This window comes from Acomys minous, assembly GCF_964271855.1.
Source record: "Acomys minous genome assembly, chromosome: 14".
NCBI lineage: Eukaryota > Metazoa > Chordata > Mammalia > Rodentia > Muridae > Acomys > Acomys minous.
In genome coordinates this window covers 14740065-14761302 of record NC_140496.1, presented here as the reverse complement: position 1 = coordinate 14761302, position 21238 = coordinate 14740065, and the positions used below count along the sequence as shown (strand labels likewise).

General features: G+C 50.2%; 2 protein-coding genes across 2 annotated transcripts; both read left to right on the top strand.

Moving 5' to 3' along the window:
- The first annotated feature begins 819 nt into the window (after positions 1-819).
- MON1B (MON1 homolog B, secretory trafficking associated) lies at positions 820-8036 on the top strand. Its single transcript, XM_084757321.1, has 6 exons — positions 820-980; positions 1384-1541; positions 2929-3288; positions 3799-4618; positions 4955-5102; positions 7394-8036. The coding sequence occupies exons 2-6, from the start codon at positions 1394-1396 to the stop codon at positions 7592-7594; spliced, it is 1677 nt and encodes a 558-aa protein (XP_084613447.1). The 5' UTR covers positions 820-980; positions 1384-1393; the 3' UTR covers positions 7595-8036.
- Positions 8037-8153: 117 nt separating this feature from the next.
- Positions 8154-19298, top strand: SYCE1L (synaptonemal complex central element protein 1 like). Its single transcript, XM_084757322.1, is given in 8 exon segments — positions 8154-8739; positions 16012-16087; positions 16945-16972; positions 17545-17641; positions 18384-18416; positions 18418-18618; positions 18732-18804; positions 19029-19298. Coding segments are annotated over 6 exon segments (396 nt in total). The 5' UTR covers positions 8154-8673; the 3' UTR covers positions 18514-18618; positions 18732-18804; positions 19029-19298.
- Positions 19299-21238: the final 1940 nt, after the last annotated feature.

Below are 21238 nucleotides of genomic sequence, written 5' to 3'. Positions count from 1 at the left end.
GCAAGTTTAAGGCCAGCCTTAGGCCACATAAGGAGCCTCTGACTCAAAAACAAAATCAACCAAACTGCTTGCCTTGGAGCGCCTTCTTCTGGTCGCGTGGCCACCTCCATCCCCCAAGCCCGCAATCTTAAGGATGCGTGCTTCCAGATGCTTAAAGACACAAGATTCTTTACTGCAGTTGCTGCCCCTCATGTATCCAAGCCAATGTTGACGGGGCAGAATTCTCAGCCAACTAGGGCGCAGCGGTCCCTCAGAGCCCCTACCCCCACCCCCACCCCCATCACCCCAAACTTAGGCTGCTGATCTATTTGGCTTGGCCCACAGAAACTCTCCTTGCCAGTGGGATGGGCTCAGGTTGACTACATACACTAGCCCTAAGCAGCTTATTTTTGCTTCCGTTTGCCCCTTCCCGTACAGGCTGGCGGGGTCCAGATTTCCAAGAGTCAGTCCCACAAGTAGAGCCCGCCTCTTGCTTCAGCATCTGAGTCTCATAGGCTGACTGGACTGCGCGCGACGTTCCGATTGGAAGAAGAGACTGTCCGTCAAGTTTACGCTCCGCCCCCGCCTCTGGTTGACTATAGGAGAGTGAAGCTGTCCTAGTTCTGAGGGCGCCAGTTCATTGGTTCGGCCGGATCTCGCTCCAGTCAAGACAGGAACAGGATCAAGGTTTCGGTTAGAAACAGGGAGATGTCAGTCAAGGGATGGGCAGTTGCATTCACCAGTTAGCGCACAGTATTTGCGGAGGTGCAACTAGAATGGGGCGGGGCATGAGAGAAAGGCTACTCTTGATTGGGTGAAAGGAACTAGGTCCCGCCCTCCTGACCCAATAGAGGCCCGGCCGCGCCCCCTTTCAGCCGGTAGTCTTTGGTACAAGAAGTGGGCTGCTCTCACACACCACATCACAGCCGACCCTGGCTGCGTCCAGGAGAGGGTCGCGCAAGTTCCACAGAGATCCGGGAGAGTCCCGCGCCATCCGTACGGTGAGGGAACGCAGCGCGCGGAGGCCATTAGCTCTGCGGGGTGTAAATACGGCTGTGAAACCGGAAGTGCCCCGGGAGGCGTCGCTTCCGGAAGTGTGGCAAATTCCCACCACACCAGGAAGTGTGGTGCCGCCGCGGCTCTTGGAAGTGTTGCTGTCCACCCAGTTGAGATGCGAGATTGAAACAGGTGTTAATGTATCGTTGTTTGCGGAGGCCCAGTGGAGCGACACCCATCCGAAAGTGCCGGAGGGTGCAAGTATTTGGTCATGTTTTTGAATGTCGCGTCCTGTCGAAAACCGTAGGGAAAACAGCACTAGGAATGTATCCAGGGGGCCTGGCTCCCTGAAGGCTTTTAAGAAGTTTTCTGTTGCTGCCCATCACCCTCGATTCCCCTTCTCCCCAGGGATGTGCAGATGGAGGCCGGAGGAGATAGTGCTGTCCCAGCCCCCGGGGGCGTGGAGGACTTGGTGGACACGCAGCTCCCCAGTGAGGAGGCTGGAGACAGTGAAGGGGTTCACTCGAGCACGCCGGATCCCGGAGATGGGGACCCGGAGGATACAGGTATAGCTTCCAGCAACAGAGCCTTGGAAGCAGTCTCTGGGGCTTGTCATTGCTAGCTGAAGGGGACAGAGATCAACGGGAGACCAGTGAGTTGTCATTGGGGACCCAAGAAAGTGGTTTGAGGCATAGCTTGGTCAGTCGTTGGTCACAAACTTGCTGACTTAATTGAAATCATTGAGAAACAACAAAGAAGCCAATGGGTGTCAGCTGCTGTCTGGGAGGGGTGGGTAGCACTGTGCCCCCACAGATGTACTCTATCATGAAGGCTCAAGGATAGAAAGATGGACTCTGCTGGTTTGTCCAGAATAGTCCCTTTGTAACATTGGAGTTCCCGCATCCCGGGCACCCTTCTGTGGTAGGGAAATTAGAACGTAGTTGACCTGAGCTTAAGTCCTTGAAGAATCAAAAAGGGTGTGGTTGGGTTTTAAAAAAAAACGGCTCATGGGAATTGAGGACAGGTTACTTGGGTATTTGGGAACACGGGATTATCGGTGTACAATTAAGAAAATATGAAAACATTGGCTGTGAGATGAGATTGCAAATCGGTGATTGTCATTGGGTGAGTCAGTAGACACCAGTGGCAGTGGGAAGGAATGTGGGTTATGGATTTAAAATGATAACTTTGGGAGAAGAGCAGCGGAGGTAGTGAAAGCCTTGTGCATTGATGGTGGTTAGTGGTGGGCACTGGTGGAGTGGAGGGGCGTGGATGTGGAGCAAAATAAAAACTGTCATGTAAATGTTATTGAAGACTAAAGTGTCAGCACTATTATCATGTATTTGCTGGGGTGTTACTGTAGCAGTAGCAGTAAAGAGGGGGTTGGTTGGAGGTTAGGGGAGTCCTGATGCTCTGAATGCCGGTGGCTGTTCATGGCCACTATAATAGGAGGAATAAGGACCATCACTGGGGGTGTGGCTGACCAAGAGAGTCAGTGGGCATCACTGGGGATCAGTGGATGTGCATGAGGGTCAGTGGGTGTATTTTAACGGTGGCCATTGATGGGTAAGTACACAGCAAGAGACTGAAAAAAGGGGGTCAGAGGAGTTAAGGAAGAGCCACTGCAGATAAGGAGGTTGATAGTCATTGGGAGAGTGGGTGCTTTGAAGACCTGGGAATGGCAGTGTCACAAGGGAGTAACGGAGGGGCCAGTGAAGGACAGTCAGAACATGTTGGGTCATTTGTGTTTCAGGGTGGGGCCCATTGAAACCTTGGTGTTGGTGGACTTAGGTTCTAGCTGTGCTCAGCCATGTTCACTGAAGAGCTAGGCAGACATATGGAGATCTTTGCCATCACGTGTGGGTCACTGAGCATCAGGGACTCGTAAGGACTTGACAGATTGTAGAAAATATGGGGGTGGTGAGAGATGAGCCACTCAGGGCTCCCTTTCAGGATCCAAGGCTGAGGACCAGCCATCCAGTCTCCCGTCACCTTTGCCTCAGGCTGAGGCCCCATCAGACACTTGTGAGCGCTGGGAGACTGCAGCTGCCGACAGCAATCCCACCGGAGAACCCGAGAGTAGCTCTGAGGGTCAAGGAGAGGACCCCAGTGACGGGGACCCCAGTGACGGGGACCCCAGTGACGAGAACTGGCGCGGCCAACGGAAGCACGTGTTCGTGCTGAGTGAGGCAGGCAAGCCCATCTACTCACGGTATGGTAGTGTGGAGGCCCTTTCCGCCACCATGGGTGTCATGACAGCGCTTGTGTCCTTCGTGCAGAGTGCAGGAGACGCCATCCGTGCCATCTATGCCGGTGAGTGAAGAGGAAGGGGGTCAGGGCGGGCGGGGGGGGGAGGGGGGGGTGCTGGGGGCTGGGAATACGGCTCGGGTGTTAGAAGTGTGTGTAACTAGCCGTGGCTACATCCGCCTGTCTGCCTTCATGAGTGTCTGTTTGGCCACCAGAAGTGGGTCGGGGGGCCATCTGCCTGTAAGTCCATCTCTTTGGGTTCTGACTGGTTGGCAGTATAGCGAGCGCCTGGTTGTCTGGGAGTGAGAAGCCGTGCTGTATGAGCTGGCTTTGTCTGTCTGTACTACCTGATTCCTCTACAGCCCACACATCTCCACGAATGTCCCAATACCCCCTAGCTTGTGCTTGCCCTAATTTTGGTGCTGGCAGAGTGAGAGTGCAGATGCTCTATGTAAGAGCCAGGTACTCTATGTGTTGGAGAGTGTTTGGGAAATGTGTCCCGTCTGACACCCCCCCCCACCCCCCTCAGCTCATTCCTGGTCTGTCTCTGCCTTATTCGCTCTTCCCTCCCCCTAGAGGACCACAAGCTGGTGTTCCTGCAGCAGGGGCCGCTCCTGTTGGTGGCTGTGTCCCGGACTCCTCAATCTGCAGCACAGCTACGGGGGGAGCTGCTTGCAGTCCATGCCCAAATTGTAAGCACACTGACACGTGCAAGCGTGGCCCGCATCTTCGCACACAAGCAGAACTATGACCTCCGTCGCCTGCTGGCTGGCTCAGAGCGCACACTGGACCGGCTCCTGGACAGTGTAGAGCAAGACCCAGGTGCCCTGCTCCTGGGTGCTGTGCGCTGTGTGCCTCTGGCCCGTCCACTGCGGGATGCCCTGGGCACACTACTGCGGCGCTGTACAGCCCCAGGCCTGGCCCTGTCAGTGCTGGCTGTTGGCGGCCGACTGATAACAGCAGCCCAGGAGAGGAATGTGCTGGCTGAGTGCCGCCTAGACCCAGCTGATCTGCAGCTGCTGCTTGACTGGGTGGGTGCACCAGCCTTTGCAGCAGGCGAGGCCTGGGCTCCTGTGTGCCTGCCCCGCTTCAACCCAGACGGTTTCTTCTATGCCTATGTGGCCCGCCTGGATTCCATGCCTGTCTGCCTCCTGCTGCTGGGTACCAACCGTGAAGCCTTCCACGCCATGGCTGCCTGCCGGCGCTTGGTTGAAGATGGAATGCACAACCTTGGTGCCCTGCGTACCCTTGGGGAGGCTGCCACCTTCTCTAACGGCCCAGCCGCCAGTGCCCCTGCCTACAGTGTGCAGGCCGTGGGAGCCCCTGGCCTCCGGCATTTCCTCTATAAGCCACTGGACATCCCGGACCAACACCGCCAGCTGCCACAGTTTACCAGGTGGGCCCCGACCCTACAGCTGATAGAAGACGCATCTAATAGGGTGGTCAGCATCTTGCACACATGAGTTAGGACAGAAAGCCAGCCGTGCTCTAGAAAGGGGAATAGATAGTTCTCTGATGGCAGAGGCTTGAGCACCAACCCAAAGGCGTCCAATTGTTCTAGTGGGAGAAAGGCTCTTTCCTTCCTGGTTTAACAGAGGCAGCTTGGCTTACAGCCACTGGCAACCCTCAAGTCTAACGGGAGAGGCTGAGCCCCCATAACCTAAGTACAATCCCTACACCAAGAGGGGGGCAGGCCCTTGACTCACCCTGCCACCGCCTCTCTCTGTTGCAGTCCTGAGCTAGAGGCCCCATACACCAGAGAGGAGGAGCGACAGCGACTGTCGGACTTGTATCACCGCCTGCATGCTCGCCTGCATAGTACCTCCCGGCCCCTGCGCCTCATTTACCACGTGGCTGAGAAGGAAACACTGCTGGCCTGGGTGAGTCGGTCAGGCTGTCAGTCAATTAGATCCCAGCTGCAAGCTTGCTTTCCCTGCAGGACCCCCTCCGGCTTTAGCTCCTTTCACAGGCACACCGGAACCTGCGCGGGTTCTGCCTTTATCTGCACCACTGACCCTCTGGGCACATGTGCCTTTAACGTCTGTAACCCCACTTTAGCCTGGGCATTCCTCCGCTTTCCCCCATTAGCTCAGGACAGGGTCTTTCACTTTCAAGGATCCCGTCTGTAACTCTCACTGTGCTTACAAGTTCCCTCTCTACCAGTGTGGTCCCCAGCTCTCCTTGACCACTGCAGGTTCAGGACCACTCTGTGCCCTCTACCTGGAGTGATCTTCCTGTTAGAATGTTAAAAGATCAGCTCCTGAGGGAGGCTGGTGGCCACGCAGGCAGCCCCATAGGAAGTCAGACCTCCCCCGACAGGTTCATTAAATATAGTGTATATGAATATAGACCCAGCTTTTTTCTAGGCCAGGATTATTGTTTTGATTTTCAAGTAATTTTGGAGTTTGAAGCAGCAAAGAAGGTATAAAGAATTATCATAAAATGGCCTTTCACTCAGGTGCTGCTCATGTGCCCTGGTCTCATTTGTTCTGTAATGACTCCACAGGCCTTGTTGCCTTGGTGCTTTGGTACTTTGAAAGGACATCAATTGGTGAACATGCTTGTAGAGTCCCCCTTGACTCGGGTCTTTCTTGTGCTTTACCATGATTAGAAGGAGAGGTCATAGCCAGGTGGTGGCAGCGCATGCCTTTAATCCAGCACTCGAGAGGCAGGGGCAGGTGGATCTCTGGGAGTTCGAGGCCAGCCTGGTCTACAAAGAGAGTTCCAGGACAAGTAGGGCTGTTACACAGAGAAACCCTGTCTTGAAAACGAAGACTGAGAACCCATGCCGTATTGTGGCATGAGCCAGTGTCTGCACTGTTTCAAGGGCATGTGATGCCAGCTTGGCTCCCTTAGTTAAGGTGGAGTCTACCACCTTAGTGCTTCCCCTTTGTAATTGAGCAAGCATCCGTGGCAACCAATGGCCTGTGTGTTTGTGGGGTTTAGAATTATACCCCCCCCCATTCATTTTACTATGCCTCTATGATTTGAACTTGCAGCAGTTACTAGGTATTTTCCTGGTGGTGGCTTGTCTAACCACTCTACTTTTTACATTTATAGTTGGGACTCGACATAAGGACAAACTTCTTGTTGGATTTCTTAATTTAAGAGTACATTTATGTATCTATTGTGTACGCCTGCACACGTGTGTTGAGTGTAGAGGCCAGTGGACAGCTTGTGGGAATCCATACTCTCCTATCAGGTTGTCAGGCCTGGTGGCAAGCATCTTCATCCACTGAGCCGTCTCACCACATTTTATATTTTATATAAATATGGCCTGAGACTTGTCTTGAGTTCAGTAGTCTAAATTCCTTTTCTAGCATTTGCTGCAGTTCTTTTTGACCTAGCTAGTGGACTCCCTGCTTTAGGCAGTCTGGGCCCTGTTTTCCACTGGCGCATTTCTGTCACATATGAACACAGCTTGCTTGACTTACTCCATGCTTCCTGGGATCAGCCCTCTTGCCAAGGAGCCTTACTATCTTTTCCTCAAGAACCGACATTTTAAAACCAAGTAATAGTAGGTCCAGGGTTTTAAAGGAGGTGGTCAAGAGAAGGCTTGCTGAAAAGATGGCTTCCAAGTAGAGAGGAGGTGGTGAGCTGCCACGGTGCCTAGAGGAGGAACTGCCTGTGTATAGGGAAGGGACTGTGGCGTAAGGCAAGGCTGAGGCTGCCTGTGTTTGAGGAACAGCAAAAGAAAGGCCACAGTTGCCTGGGCAGAGTGAGAACTCCAGGAAGAGCAGCGGGAAGAGGCACAGGAAAGGCAGTGGAGAGCCCTGGGTCAGGTCTCAGGGCATGATGTCTGCACTGAATCTTATGTTATGCAGGGCTTCAGTGATGACAGCACGGGGGCAGGAGCACAGGACAGCCCTGCGTGTAATGGTAGTGAGGGTTGGGGGTTGGTGTCACCGTAATGTCTAATCTGCAGATAAACAAACAGAAACACACGTAGAGTCAGAATCACTCAGCTGAAGCTGCTGATCCTGCTGGCCTCTTGTCTGCCCTTGGCAGGATAATGATACCAGCTTGCCTGCCTTAGCCCAGCAAGCCATATCCATTTGCTGCCAAGCATCTCTTCTGCAAGCTTCAGGACCACACAAGGTTGACCTTGGGAACACAGCATCATTCATGACCAGCTCTAGCCAATCTGACCATCTCCTCCCCATCTCCCCAGGTGACCTCTAAGTTTGAACTCTACACTTGCCTCAGCCCCCTGGTGACCAAGGCGGGTGCCATCTTGGTAGTGACGAAGCTGCTGCGCTGGGTAAGGAAGGAAGAGGACCGGCTTTTTATCCGTTACCCACCCAAGTACTCCACACCCCCATCCACGTCTGGAGACCAGGCTCCCAGCAATGGCCTGTTCACAGGACTCTGAACGACTGTGGGGGTGACCACACTTGGCTTTTACATTCTGCTCGACTCTGGAAACGTGGGCAGAGGCCTGTGTCGGCCTGGCCCCCATCTCCTTGTCCCCCTGGGCAGGTGGGCCCAGATGGGAGAAAAGTGACAGCAGCCAGGGGCGCAGGTTGCTCTCTGAGCCCCCTTGTGCACTGCCACATCTAGGAGAGTCGAAAGCCTCTTCTGCCCTCTACATCACCTCTCTAACCTGAATGCCACCGCACCCTCTGTCACCAGCCATCTCCTCCAAGCACCACAGATTGCTACCATGTCGTGCCCGTCTACCAAACAGGCCTGGCACTGTCTGTCCTCAGGGTAGGGGTGGGTAACTTTCAAGGGCTCTAGAATTTGGAGTGGGCTGCTTGAAACCAGCCTATGGTTGTTTGAAGAGAACTGTATAAAAAAGGCCTAAAGCTGAATCCCACAAGACATTCTTCTGTCCTTCGTGTCCTCCCCCCCCCCCCCCCCGCCATTTACCCCTACTTAAAAAAAAAAAAAAAAAAAAAGCCAAGCCCCAACAATTTAGGCTGTTTCACACATGGATAAAAATGTGGCCTCAGTGTCCACCTGTGTAACTCATGCCGTCTGACTTCACCCGTCGACCGGGATACAGCTTTACGAAGATTCTCTTAGCCTCTAAGGCTCTTTACTCAACGAATGTTTAACTTTCTTTCGGTCCTAGTGGAGACGTGTGAACTGACAGGGCTTGGAACTGTTTTACTACTGCTAAGCACGAACATGTTTGTTCTGGACGTTGGCCGCTTGTAGCAACAACCTAAGGAAGAGCCCTTCAAGAGCTTGTGTGCACAACCCATCTCAACGGCTCACTAGCCAGTCCCAGCCTTGTTTATAGAGACACGGCTCTGGGGTTGGGCGCATGCGCACTAACTATCAGTTGCGTTGCAGATGGTCTCGCTTGCTCCGAGCAGATACCTGTGTTGCCCCACCCCCTGGTTCCCCTAGAGACTCCTAAGAAGTCTCTAGCAGCACGTGCTGCCTTTCCCTGCTGCTGCTGTTTCTCTTCCGGGCACAAGCACAGATTCTCCATGTTGGGAAATGACTGCTGAGCTGGAGCCTTTGATGCCGGAGTGGCTGGGAGCTGAGGAGGCAGAAGACACACAGGTAGCGAGGGCCCACAGGGTAGACGGGAGAGAGGCTTCGGCTCATTATAATTAAAGAGTAATTTTTTTAGGAAAAAAAAAGTTTTTAGCCTATTGAAAGTTCTAACTTCCACAAAGTGGAAATAAATAACATGCGTGTTCTCATCACTTAGGTTAACTTGCCAACTTTATTGACTATATTAAATCTTTTGAGCAAATAATAGTTCCTTTTAGGGCCCATTACCAAGCAAATCGGCAAGGGATAGTGATCTCACAAAAACTGCCCTGTTGATACACAGCTGAGGGAGGGACATCTGTCATTTCCCAGCCAGCCTACAGCACTACGTGGATCGTTCGAGGCTCTTGAGAATGGTTTCCCCACTTTACAAATTTGTTTTGACTTCAATAATGACAGTTTCTCCCCTCACTGGAAGCAGGGAGATGGAGTCCAGTCTAGAAACTACTAGAAATTGCAGTTCCTTCTAAAGAAAATCTCTCTGATGGTAAATACAGCAGAAGAGCATTGTTGATTTAATTATAGAAAGTAGCATGACCCGTGCCCCGACCCTGCTTCAAGCCGGTGTTCAGTCTTTGTTCTGAACCGTCTCCACCACCCCTTCCTGCACACCCAGTCTGTCACTACATGAGCAAACACAGGAGGCAGCATCCTGCCAGACCCGCCTTTTCAGATTCCAAAACAGTGAGTGTGACCTTCTAGAACAAGACCTGCTGTTCCCCTGGGCACCCGGAACACCTTCTTGGTGCTCAGTGGTTTTTGTTTGTTTTGTTTTGTTTAATGGGTGAGTAATGAGATCATTTTTAACAGAATTTGTCTTAAATTGGAGCCACATGTTGGGTGTCAGTTTTCAAAGGAGACTAGAAATCACTCAATGAGCCACCCTTTGCTAAGCATTTGGTACAGTGCCACAGAGATGTAAACACTTCGTCGCATCAACCTTTCAGGTTCCTCAGGGGTTAACACGGGACTTCTTCAGCACCATGGAAGCAGGAAGGGGGTCTGCTGCCCTTCTTAGGGGCTGATTGGCCATAGAGGCTCATAAGAAGGGGGATCATAAAGGCACCAATGGCCTTCTGGTAGAGGCTTATGTTTTTAGCAGATGCTGCTCCACCTCTGCAGCCTCCAGGCTAGGTAATCAGAGGAGACAGACTACCCAAGCCTGGACCAAGGATGGTCAATGGTGAGTTACTAACAGAGGCAGAGATAGAAGTGATCAAAAAATGGGCCACATCTAGGTATAGCCATGCAGATTGTAGATTTTTTTAAGAGGTGGAGAAACATTTTCACGTGATACAATTGCTCATTCATAAAAGATGGGTCCCAGAAGTTTTATTTTTATTATTGAATAGTTGGGTTTGAAACAAGGAGGGAGAGGAGGTAGTCAGGAGCAGCTGCTTGAAACATGTGAGGAAAGCGCACTTTGAGAGCTCTGGGGAAGGGCCTTGGATTTGAGGGAGGGGAGCAAACTGGAGGCCTCTTGTGATTTATTGTTTTATTTATCCCTTAGAAAAATGGGTAGTAATATATAATTTATAAGAGGGAAAGGGAAAATTGAGCAGCGGCTGAGGATTATATATTAACATTGGACCAATGTTTTTACCCAGATTTTAAGGTGTGTGGTTCCTTGGAGTCTGTATATAGGAGATATACACTGGAGAATAAAGGCCTAATAGCGCCTACTATCTGCACCTTACAGTTAAAAACACTCAAAACATGGAGGATCTGATAGAGTACTGCAGCCTACTTCTGTGATTGTGTGTACATCTGAAACAGTTTCCAAATAAAATGTTAAGAGGGGACCTATCCTTCACAGGCTCTTTTCTTTTGTAACATGGAAAGGTTTTGTTGTTGTTTTGTTTTAAGTTCAGAGAGACACTAGGTTTCACATTTTTTAAATTCGAATTTTAAAAAATGTTTCATCACTTGGAGGCTGGAGGAGAGGCTCAGGGTTAGGAACACTGCTCGTGCAGAGGGCCAGGTTCAATTCCCAGCGTCCACCCAGCGGCTCACAGCTGCCTCTAACTCCTGTTCAGGAGATCTGATACCCTCTTCTGACCTCCACAGGGGCCAGGCACATATGTGGTGAACAGACATGTCTGCAAGGCAAAACTTTCATACACTAAAAGTAAATAAAGATATCAAACTAAAAAGGATTTTTTTTCTTATCGCTCACCCTGGGTCTTATGACTAGCAGTAACAAGGCACAGGGAGGAGAACACGGCTGGAGCTCTGGCAGAAGTTGCAGGGCCAGCTGGAGACCACAGGCTGGTCAGAGAACCCCACAAATGGTCTGAGTGCTGGAGATACCACATGACAGTTGTTAATCATGCTGGGTGTGACTGTAGTAAAATACAGACGATGGGAATTGTCACGGCACCAAGGCTGTGTGTGCTAGAGCTTGTCATGATAGCCTCTCACTCTGTGTTTGAACGTTTTCATAAAATGTTAAGAAAAAAAGCACCTTTCTTTGTTGTGAGCTTTTCTTTCTGTGCAAAATGTTAAAATAATTTTAAATAATAAAAGTGTCCCAAGAGGAGATATACCAACTTATCAGAAATGGTTTTATCATGTGTGAGATTCAGCGAGAGAAGGAAATTCCATTTCTTCAGTGATGTTTGCAGTGTTTGGAATTTAAGAATGTTCTTTGGGTATGACTTTTTTTTAAAAGTGACAAATGAAATATTTTTTCTTTTATTAATTATTCACTTTACATTCCCTCCTTTCCTCCTGGTCCCACCATCCCTCCCTGTTTACACTATCTTCCCCTCGCCTACTCCTCAGAGAACAGGAGCCCCCACCTCTTCCCCTGTGGCCTGGCGAGGCAACACCACAAGGGGCGGGAGGTGGGGGGAGTGAACAAAAAGCAGGCAACAGAGTCCATGTCAGAGACAGCCCCTGCTCGCTTACTTGGGGACCCACATGAAGCCTGAGCTGCCCATCAATTTCATCTATGTAGAGGAACTAGGTCCGGTCCATTCATGGTCCTTGGTTGGAGCTTCAGCCTTTACAGGTCCCCGCTGGGCCCGAGTTAGTTGGCTCTGTTAGTCTTCTTATGGAGCTCCTGTCTCCTCTGGGTCTTTCTATCCTTGTCCCTACTCTTCCATAAGACTCCCTGCACTCCCTCCAATGTTTGGCTCTGAGTTTCAGCATCTGTTCGAACTGTTACTGGCTGGAGCCTCTTAAGAGGACAGCTCTGCCAAGCTCCTGTCTGCAAGCAGAGTAGAGCATCATTACTAGTGTCAGGGCTGGCTTTCTCCTGTTGGGTGGGGTCTCAGGTTGGGCCAGACGTTGATTGGACATTTCTTCAATCTCTGCTTATTTGTGTCCCAGCACGTCTTGTAGGAAGGGTAAGTTTTGAATCAAAGTTTTCTGTTTGTTTGTTTTTTGTGGGTGAGTTGCTGTTTGCCTTTAAAAGGTGAAAATATGGCCGGGTGTGGTGGCGCACGCCTTTAATCCCAGGACTCGAGAGGCAGAGGCAGGCAGATCACTGTGAGTTCAAGGCCCACCTGGTCTACAAAGTGAGTCCAGGACAGTCAAGGCTACACAGAGAGACCCTGTCTCAAAAAACCAAAAAAAAAAAAAAAAAAAAAAAAGTGAAAATATATTCACAGAGCTGCTTACAGTGGTTAATTCTGAGAAGGCAATGTTGGTGAAATGAGACCTTTTTAAAAAAGATTTACTGTACGTGTGTGTGTGTGTGAATATTTCCTGATGCTGAGATAGCATCTTAGTAGTTCTTCCATCTTTGAGTGTTAATAGTTTTCTGTAATTGTATGAATGGAGTTAAGTGGAGAGGTATTATGCTAATTCTTAATAAGAGTAGGTAACCAATTACAGTGGTAATAAGGAGAGAGACAGCTAATGCACCTGCCCAGGGTTCTTGAGGCCAATAGGTTAAGCCTGCGGAGTCTAACCATGATTCAAGCATGAAAGCCCACAAGATATACTGGGAAGCCAAACAGAGTTTAAAAGGAGGACAAAGCCACAAGTCACTCTTTCTGGCAAGTCAACAGTGACTTTCCCATCTTCCTTGTGACTTTAAAACAGTCTGCGGGGAGAACAGGACTGGGCCAGACCAAGGATCTGAGTCCTGCCCTCTGGCGAGGGGCTCTGTCCCTGTCTCAGGTGAGGCCCAAAGAGTGGGGCTAAAGTTTTCCTTAATGCAGGGTTTTCTCTAAGCTCTTCACCGTGCATCTGTACATGCACACATACAAACACATGTACATACATGTGTGCATATGTGTTGATTCCTAGTTACAATGTTGAGCAGATTCCCAATAGCATCATTATCATGTTTACCTGTCCCTTGTATTAATTTGGATTAGTACTAAAAATGTCAAAATCTTGGCACAGTTCCAGTTTTTCTGATGGAGTCTTGTTTTGCTTTTATAAATAGTGTTATGGTTGTCCTCGGGCCCACTTCTTTCTGCTTAAAGTAATTAACAGCCACTGTCCTGGGAAGATGGTTAGTGGGTAAAATGCTTGCTGCACAAGTGTGAAGACCTGAGTTCAGATCCCTATACCCCATGCCAAGTACAGCAGTCTGCCTGTAACCCCAGTACAGGGTGAGTAGGGGTGAGGGTTGGGAATACATTCGGTAAAAGGACTCAGGCTGGCCAGCAAGTCCAGCACTCATGGCCAGCCCCAGGAACAAGGACAGGCTGTGTCACACACACACACACACACACACACACACACACACACACACAAAACACAGTGGAGAATGACAGAGTTGACTTCTGCCTATGCATTTACCCAGATAAACAAATGCACTCCACATAAACATACTTACATATATGTTCAAGAGAACACATAGGTTAAATAAATATGTATTAGCATGAGTAGCCATGACTAGACCCATCAATTCATTATAATTTACAAATTACAGACATAATTATTTTAAATAAGGCCATATGAAATCTGTCTTTCCTGTTGCTTTTATTAGAACCTCATGGTGACTTTCAATAGCAGCAGAGTCAAGAATACATATTCTTTTCTTTTTTCTTTATTTATTTTCTTACATTTTTTTTTCTTATGCAGTTTGACTTAGGCGAGTTCTAGAGTGTGCCTTTTTTCCTCTTGTAGAGAAGCTGACTCCTCCAGGATACACCATGGTCCTTAGAAACAGAGACCAGGGCCCCTAGGCACCCTGCTGTGGCTGGACACTATAGCGTCAGCCCAGCCCTAGCCCAGGAGTGTCTACAGAATGCTGACTGCTTTTCAACCTGGATCTGTGTCTTTCCCAGTTTTACCCTTACTCCTACTGTGTCCTGTAATTCTGGTTTTCATCTCTACAGGGCAGGGCACATCTCTGGATAAGACTTAAGACTTCCTGGAGACAGTGAAAAAGCTACAGAAAGGTCAGGAATCCTTTGTCTAGGTCTCAAATTTTAAGTAAGACCAACAGGGTTAGAACCTAAAACCCTCAATTCACAACTCTGAAAAAATCATCCTTGTTCTTATTCAATTCTCTGAGCCAAAAATGAAGTCCCCACTTATGGGGGCACATTCTCTCCCTCTCTCTCTCTCTCTTCACCAGTCTACCTTTTTTTCCCCAGCCATCCATTAACCTATCATGTATCTGTTTATTCAGTTTCATGATCTGCAAACAAGCAGCAATATTGTCTGTCTGTCTGTCTGTATATTAGTGCTACAGCTTGAATCCCAGGACCACTGAGTTACTTCCTCACAGAAACAGTTTTCAGATGATCAAGTATTTTCCAGAGATTCTTTTAAAACAATCAGCATTTGAGAGTGTATATTCCTTGATCTTTTAATCCTCACAAATGGCAAATGACGAGACAGAATATTTCTCACTTACCTCTTTTTTTTTTTTTTTTTTTTTTTGAGAAGGAACCTGGAAGGCAGCTTGCACTGAGTGCCCAGTTAAGGGCTGGAACAAATGCTGGGTTTGAAGTAAAACTTCCTGCCCCACCAGCCCATTCGCAGCTTCATTTGTTGTGTCCGCTGATTTGCTTCAAACGAAAGGGAACCTCCTGTCTCCTGTCTCTCACTCTAGCTCACACAGTTCACTGAAGCCATTGCCTGGACTAAAACTTTGCTTAGAAACTGCAGGACTACAAATGTGTAGTGACCTACCCTGACCATCGCCAGTGAAAGAAAGTCCCTGGGCCTCAGGGATTTCTGCCAAATTCCATCAGCACCCTGGGGAACATTCTTCAAGAACTGTCCAGAAAGAGAGTCTGTCATCTCGAAAAGTCCGGGCCTAGGTTTATTGAACCCCGGATTGCTTTAGGTGTTGGCAGTGAGACCTGGCAAATGACAAGCAGCTCTCTATCCCTGTCGCTGCCGGTGGCTAGCCTTCGATCCAGAGCGTAAGGCAGGAGGAAAGCTTCTCCTGGGAGAGCTGTAAAATGGGCCACAAGGTCAGAAGTGACTCTAAAAAGACGTTGATAACTTGCAAGGTGGCACCTGTCACTGGATAGCCCTGCTGCCTTTGTGACACCTAGAGACCAGGAAGGCAGAAACAACAGCCAGTTCTCCCCCGCTTTTAACAGAGCGGAGTCTGTGGGAGGGCTTCACCAGCTCCTACCACACAGCTGTAAGCCCCCATTGTGGTCCTGTAGGACCTCTCTTCCTGCTTCTTCTGTCCCTCTGTCCCCACTAGCTTACCCATTCTCTATGACTTTGCACGTGGGCCTTACCCAATCCCGCTGCAAGAAATCCATACTAGTCCCCTCCACCTGGAATGGCTCCCACTCTACCCGCCCCTCCCCACAGTGTACAGGGTCTGTTCCTGTCCCTTAATTTGCAGTCTTTCCATATCTCTAGAAGCACCAGTACCCACCTGTTGTTTAGCGTCCCACCTTGTGTTGTCTTTGTAACTGCTGCTGTCACCAGATTAAGTCATAGCCATCTCCCCTACCCAGAATGCAAGCCTGTTACAGGTCCCAACACAAGGCAGGTGCTCCATAACAGCCTGTGGATGGCTAGCAGTAGAAACCCAGCCGCGGACTGCAGTCCTCCTCCCCGCTGCCTGGGACAGCCAAGCATCTGTCTGTTCTGGCTCAGTCTGCCTTCTTTCTTCAGAGGGAAGCCTGGAGCCCCCAACTGAGGACCTGATTCATCAAATTAATGAGCTGCAGCAAGGTACATTTGGGAACCTAGGCTGGCCAGTTGAGACCATCAGGAAGGACCGTGGACTCTGAGTGCTTGCCACCCAGGGCTGTCTGACAAAGAGTGAGCCACGCCACAAGCTGCAGAAAAACAGCAAGGCTGCATGCACACAATGCCTTCTTCCCTTCTTTGGTCCAGGAAAGAAGAAGATCCAGTGAGGAACTGGGAGAGTCTCAAGCACTCCAGGATGCTATCCATCAGGAACTAGATTTCTGTGAGTGGGGCCAAAAGAGGGACCCAGGGATCCTCCAATCGCTGCTGCCATTTCCAGACCCGGGACCTCTGCCCAGGCTGTGCCCTCACCCACGGTCCTCTTCTTACCCCATACAATTCTGATTGCCCACTCTGTAAGGTCATCCTGCAGTTCTCAGCTCAGATAGCCCTGACAGGCGCTTCTTGATGATCTCATCTAAAAACAGAATCCTACCCGCCCTCACCCACCCTCGGTTCTCTCTCCCTCTGCTCCTCTCTGCTTGGTTCTTTCTCTTGGGGCCTCTATTTCTAGCTGCTGTGGTATTTGCCTCTTTAGTAGTTTACTCTTCCTTCCAGCATGAACTTGTACTTTCTTTGGGGGTAGTTACTCCCGTGACTCTGTTGGCACTTACAGAGGACATGAATGTGTGGTGGGTAGGGCGGAAAAGAACAGGGTGGCCCCTGTGGGAGATGGTTACAGGCGTACCTCCCTGTCTTCTGTGTGACATTGTCTACTGGATGACACTGCAGTGGGGATAAAGGATGTAGCCTCTAGGGCCGGAAAGTGCCACCTTGCTCTCCAGTGAATGAAGAGGAAGTGTACATAGAAGAAGTCCTGTCCGAAAAGCAAGGTATTTGCTGTTCTTCCTTGCTCTTCCCACTGCTTCCAGAGCCCACCCTCCTGAGCACTCACGGGAGTCTCACTGGAAGCTGTGTTGTGTGGCTTCACTCAGCTCTCCCCTAACCTGCTCATATAGAGGATGCACCTAAGTCCTGTGAGTGCCCTCCCAGGTCTAAAAGGATGTGAGGCCTCTAACTCTGTCTGACCTCTTTCTGTCAAGGTCCCTCGTCAACCTATCTTGTTTGCTTTCTCCACAGATGCTCTGTTGATTCTCCAGACTCAGCAGTAAGTGCCCTTCCCAGCTTGGCCCTAGCTAGAGGAGGCAGGAGCGGGAGCTAGTCTACTGAGCCATGGACATGCATTTATCCTTTTGCTTCTATAAAATAGAGCATCAAGACAGGATAGCTCCCTGACCGTTAAGTGGTGGAGAGAGAATAAATTGAACGGTTTGCCCAACTGTGCCCTTATACGTACAGTTTTCTTGGGAAAGTACATTTGTAGGGGCAACAAGATGGACAAGGCTGTGGTCCCTGGGAAGGACCCATGGATCACATGGAACAAAAGAAAGGAAAGAGAAGCAGTCTTGGGACTCAGGCAGGGTCTGGCTGCGAATGATCTGTTCCCTCCCAGGAATTATACAGTGCATCTGTCAGGCTTCAGACCAAGGAAGCTGGGGTTATTCCTAAGCTTGGGATCGGGTGGGCAACTAAGTAGGGTGAGAGTGGGGCATGCCTGAAGAAGGGGTGGTGGAGAGGAGAGGCTTTTACAGACCCATGAGGGAGCCCTGGGCAGGACCTGAAGAGCTGAGCATGAGGTACCCGAGACCTGACTGTGCTGAGTGTGGGTCCTGGCTACAGCTTCATCCCAGGATGTCTCCACGGGTTGGATGCTAAACAACTGGAGGAGCGGCTGGAAGATCTGACAAGTCAATACAAGGACCTCTGGGAGTTCCATGTAAGCTATGACATCCCATCCAACCTCCACTCCTCCCGGGCCTTAGGGTCTGTGATTGGTCAGTCTCCGCCCCTGCTCAGGCCCAGTGCTCTGGGATAAACTTTGTCACCTTAGGTCTTACAGCAAGGCACTTTTCATCACCCCTCACTTTCACAGCTAGCATCCTTTGCTGGCTGTTGTAACTTCTGTGGATTCTGTGTTTACCTCAAAGAGGCTTGTGGGGACCTTGAGAATACCTTCATTCAGCTGCAGAAGGGAGCATCCGGTGGCATTCCAGACAGGGAGGGCCAGTAGTACAGCAAAGGGCCCTTTCTACCTCAGGCTTCTTAGAGTCAGGGACATGCATGTCCAGAGTCCAGGCAAGAAAAGCAAAGTAGATAGATCCTGTGGCCCTGGGGTCCCGTCTCTGACCTGTTGGCATCTGACCACGTATGTTGAGCACATGAGTGGAAAAGCTGTGCGGGTAGTGCGTGTGCGTTCTTGAGAGAGGCCGAACGCCTAGAACATTTGAAGAACAGCAAATGGGAGTGGAGATTGAGAAAGTTGCAAGAAATGGATTCTGGGTAATACAAGGGGTCATGGGAAGCAGTGGGTGAAGTAGTTTGTAGCCACAGAAGAAACTGCAGGGTTAAAAAACCGAATGACCTAGTGTAGGGAAGGACTTGGTCAAAGGTGTAAAGTGGGGTAGGCTGGAGGTACAGTCAGGACAGAGGAACAGAGAGACGGGCCTCCATCCTCACAGGTCCTGCAGCAGCAACCGGCCCAGGAGATCAGCAAGCACCATGGAGCACAGCAAAGATGAGCTGCTGGTGCAGAGTGAGGCTCAGGCTGTGGTGGGCAGTGGACCATGTGGCTTCTGGGACCCATCTTGATGCCCCACCACTGCCAGCAGGGACTCTGCTGTGTGCCAGGCTGAAGGAGGTAGAGCAGCGACTACACAGGGCCAAGGAGGCCCATAGCACCCCAGAGAACTGTGGGTGAGAGAAGGGCCATGCCCCTGAGCCTGAGTCTCCATCTACAAGCCTCTGTCTTGACTCCTCCCTGGTGCCCTGGGCCACCGCTCACTCTCTTTACTCTGCTTTTCTCATAGGCTGGAAACAGAGCTGGAGACTTTCGGAGGGCAGGCCTAGAGCATCCCAGAAGTCCAGAACGATAGAAGAGAGGTAGGCATGGGGTGAACGGAAGCAGAGACTAGAGAAAAATGAGTGTGTGTCAGGGGGGGGGGAACTCAGAGGTCCCCTGAGAAAGGGGATTACAGGGGTTTGACATCTCCAGTACTGGGACACACTGAGGGAACCACCAGGAGCCAGCAGGTACAGACAAGAAGATGTCTTGAGTGAAAATGTCTGAGCTCCTGGCCCCCGCAGTCTGCTCCTGCTACCCATAGGCTGGCCAAGAGGAGCAGCATCACTTGGAGCCATTGGGAGAGCTGGCAGAGACAGGAATGCCCTGCTAGGCCGAGAGGACCCACCAGTGCTCACATTCCTTCCAGTACTACCAAGAAATAAAGATGGACTCCAAGACTCTGTGCATATGAAGTGGCTGGACGTAAGAGGCCCCAGCCATGAGGTGGGCTCGTGTCCAGGGCAGCTGTGGGTGGAGCATCAGCTGGACTCCACTCAGAAGCCAAACCATGAGTGTATGCCAGATACTCAGTAAACGCATCCATCCATCAATAGAAACCCAGGCAGCACTCCTGTGGTCCAGAGAAGTTCTAGCCTCCCCAGGTATTGGTATTCCCCTGCAAGGTCCTTGACATCTCATACCTGTTGTTCTCGCCTGTGCTAACTCTTGCCATCCAGATCTCCAAGCCAGTATTTTCTCAGAGCAAGGTTTCATCTGGAGTGACCTTGGCACTGGGACTCCTGGCAGCTTCTGCAGTCACCACAGGGCTGTCAATATATATTAGAACTGAGGTAGAAAGAATCCAGCTGTGAGAAACAGGGAAGGAAGGCATCAGAGGAGACAGTCCGGGAAGTGCTAAGCACACAGCCTGAGTAGCCACTGGGCAGGATGAGGCTGGGAGAGTGGGCTTCCTTAGAAGTGGGCAGGGATAGATTACGTTTTGTTGCTGTGATAAAATACCACGACGAAGGCAACCTACAGAAGAAACCGATTATTTGGGCTTACCATCCCAGAGGGCTAGAATCCACAATGCCAGGGACACGGTAGCAACAGGTGGCTTGAGCAGGAAACTGAGAGATCACATTTCCGCTCGCATGCAGGAAGCAAAGAAAGAACCAGAAGGAAGTGTGGCCCAGGCCATAAGCTCTCAAAGCCAACCAGAGTCTTATGTTGTACCTAGAAGTCCCATAACCTACACAAACAGTGCCACTAACTAGGGACCAAGTGTTCAAATACATGAGCACGTGGTATGTGGGTGTGGATTCTCATTCAAGCCACCGTAGGGAATAACGTACCTCTCTTCAGAGACTGGGCGCTTTAGCGCAAAAGATTCAAGGCTGGACTGTCTCTGCTACAACCCCAGCTCTTCAGCCCTTCTGTGCACAGGCTCTCTGGCTCTGAGCAAATTACTTCCCCCAGTCTCAATTTCCTCACCTACAAAACACAGCTATTGTGTGGAAGACCTAGATCAGTGGTTCTCAACTTGTGGCTCGAGAGCACTTTGGGGGATCACATATCAGATATCCTGCATATTGGATATTTATAGCACGATTCATAACAGTAGCAAAATTAGGAAGTAACAGTGAAAGTAATTTTATGGTTGGAGGGTCACCACAACAAGAGGAACTGTATTCAAGGGTCACAACATTAGGAAGGTCGAGGACCACGGAGTTAGACAGATGACACATAGAGAGCACTATGGCAGTTCTCACCTATTACAAGGATGGTGTAGGTGGTGGCCATCCCTATTATGGAGACCCTCATGTCACTTAGCCAACACCCCAGTCTCCCTATACAGCGAGTGGCCTGTGAATTAAACTGAATGCACAAGAGAGCGAGGATTCTTGTTGGGTCTTCCTGAACACCTCCTGCTCTCCGGCCCAAGTCCTCCCCCTCACTTCCCCCTCCATCTCAGGAGTAACTGTAACAACTCACTTTGTTTCTATTGAAAAAGGAGAACGTTATAAAGACACAGGTTTATCTTGGCTCATGGTCCTGGATGTACAAGGTTGAGAAGCCATCTCTGCTGATGGCTTTCTTGCTGGCAAAGTCCCGAGGTGACAGGACTTGAGACAAGCGGAGACACCAAGCATCCGGTGTATCACTTCCGGTCTTTTCCTGGTCTTATAAAGCATGGGGGTTCGAGCACGGTCGCCCCGCCTAACAATCTTAGTGAATCTTTCCCGAAGGCCTGGACTCTGAGCACCTGTTCATCCTCTTACTCCTTCATAATGGTGCTTAAATTTCATACAGCAGTTAAATGAAGCTTGTTTACTTGGCGGTGGTGGGGATGGAACCTCAGGCCACCCCTGAGCCATCCATATCTCCAGTCCCAATAGAGATAAATTTCAGCTTATACAAACTCGGAGGACTCTCAGACCATAACAGGGTCATTTCATGGTCCCAACTCTAGCAGTGCAACCTGCTTTGACTCCCCGCCACACGCATGGTGCTTTGCTAGTTGGTGAGAAG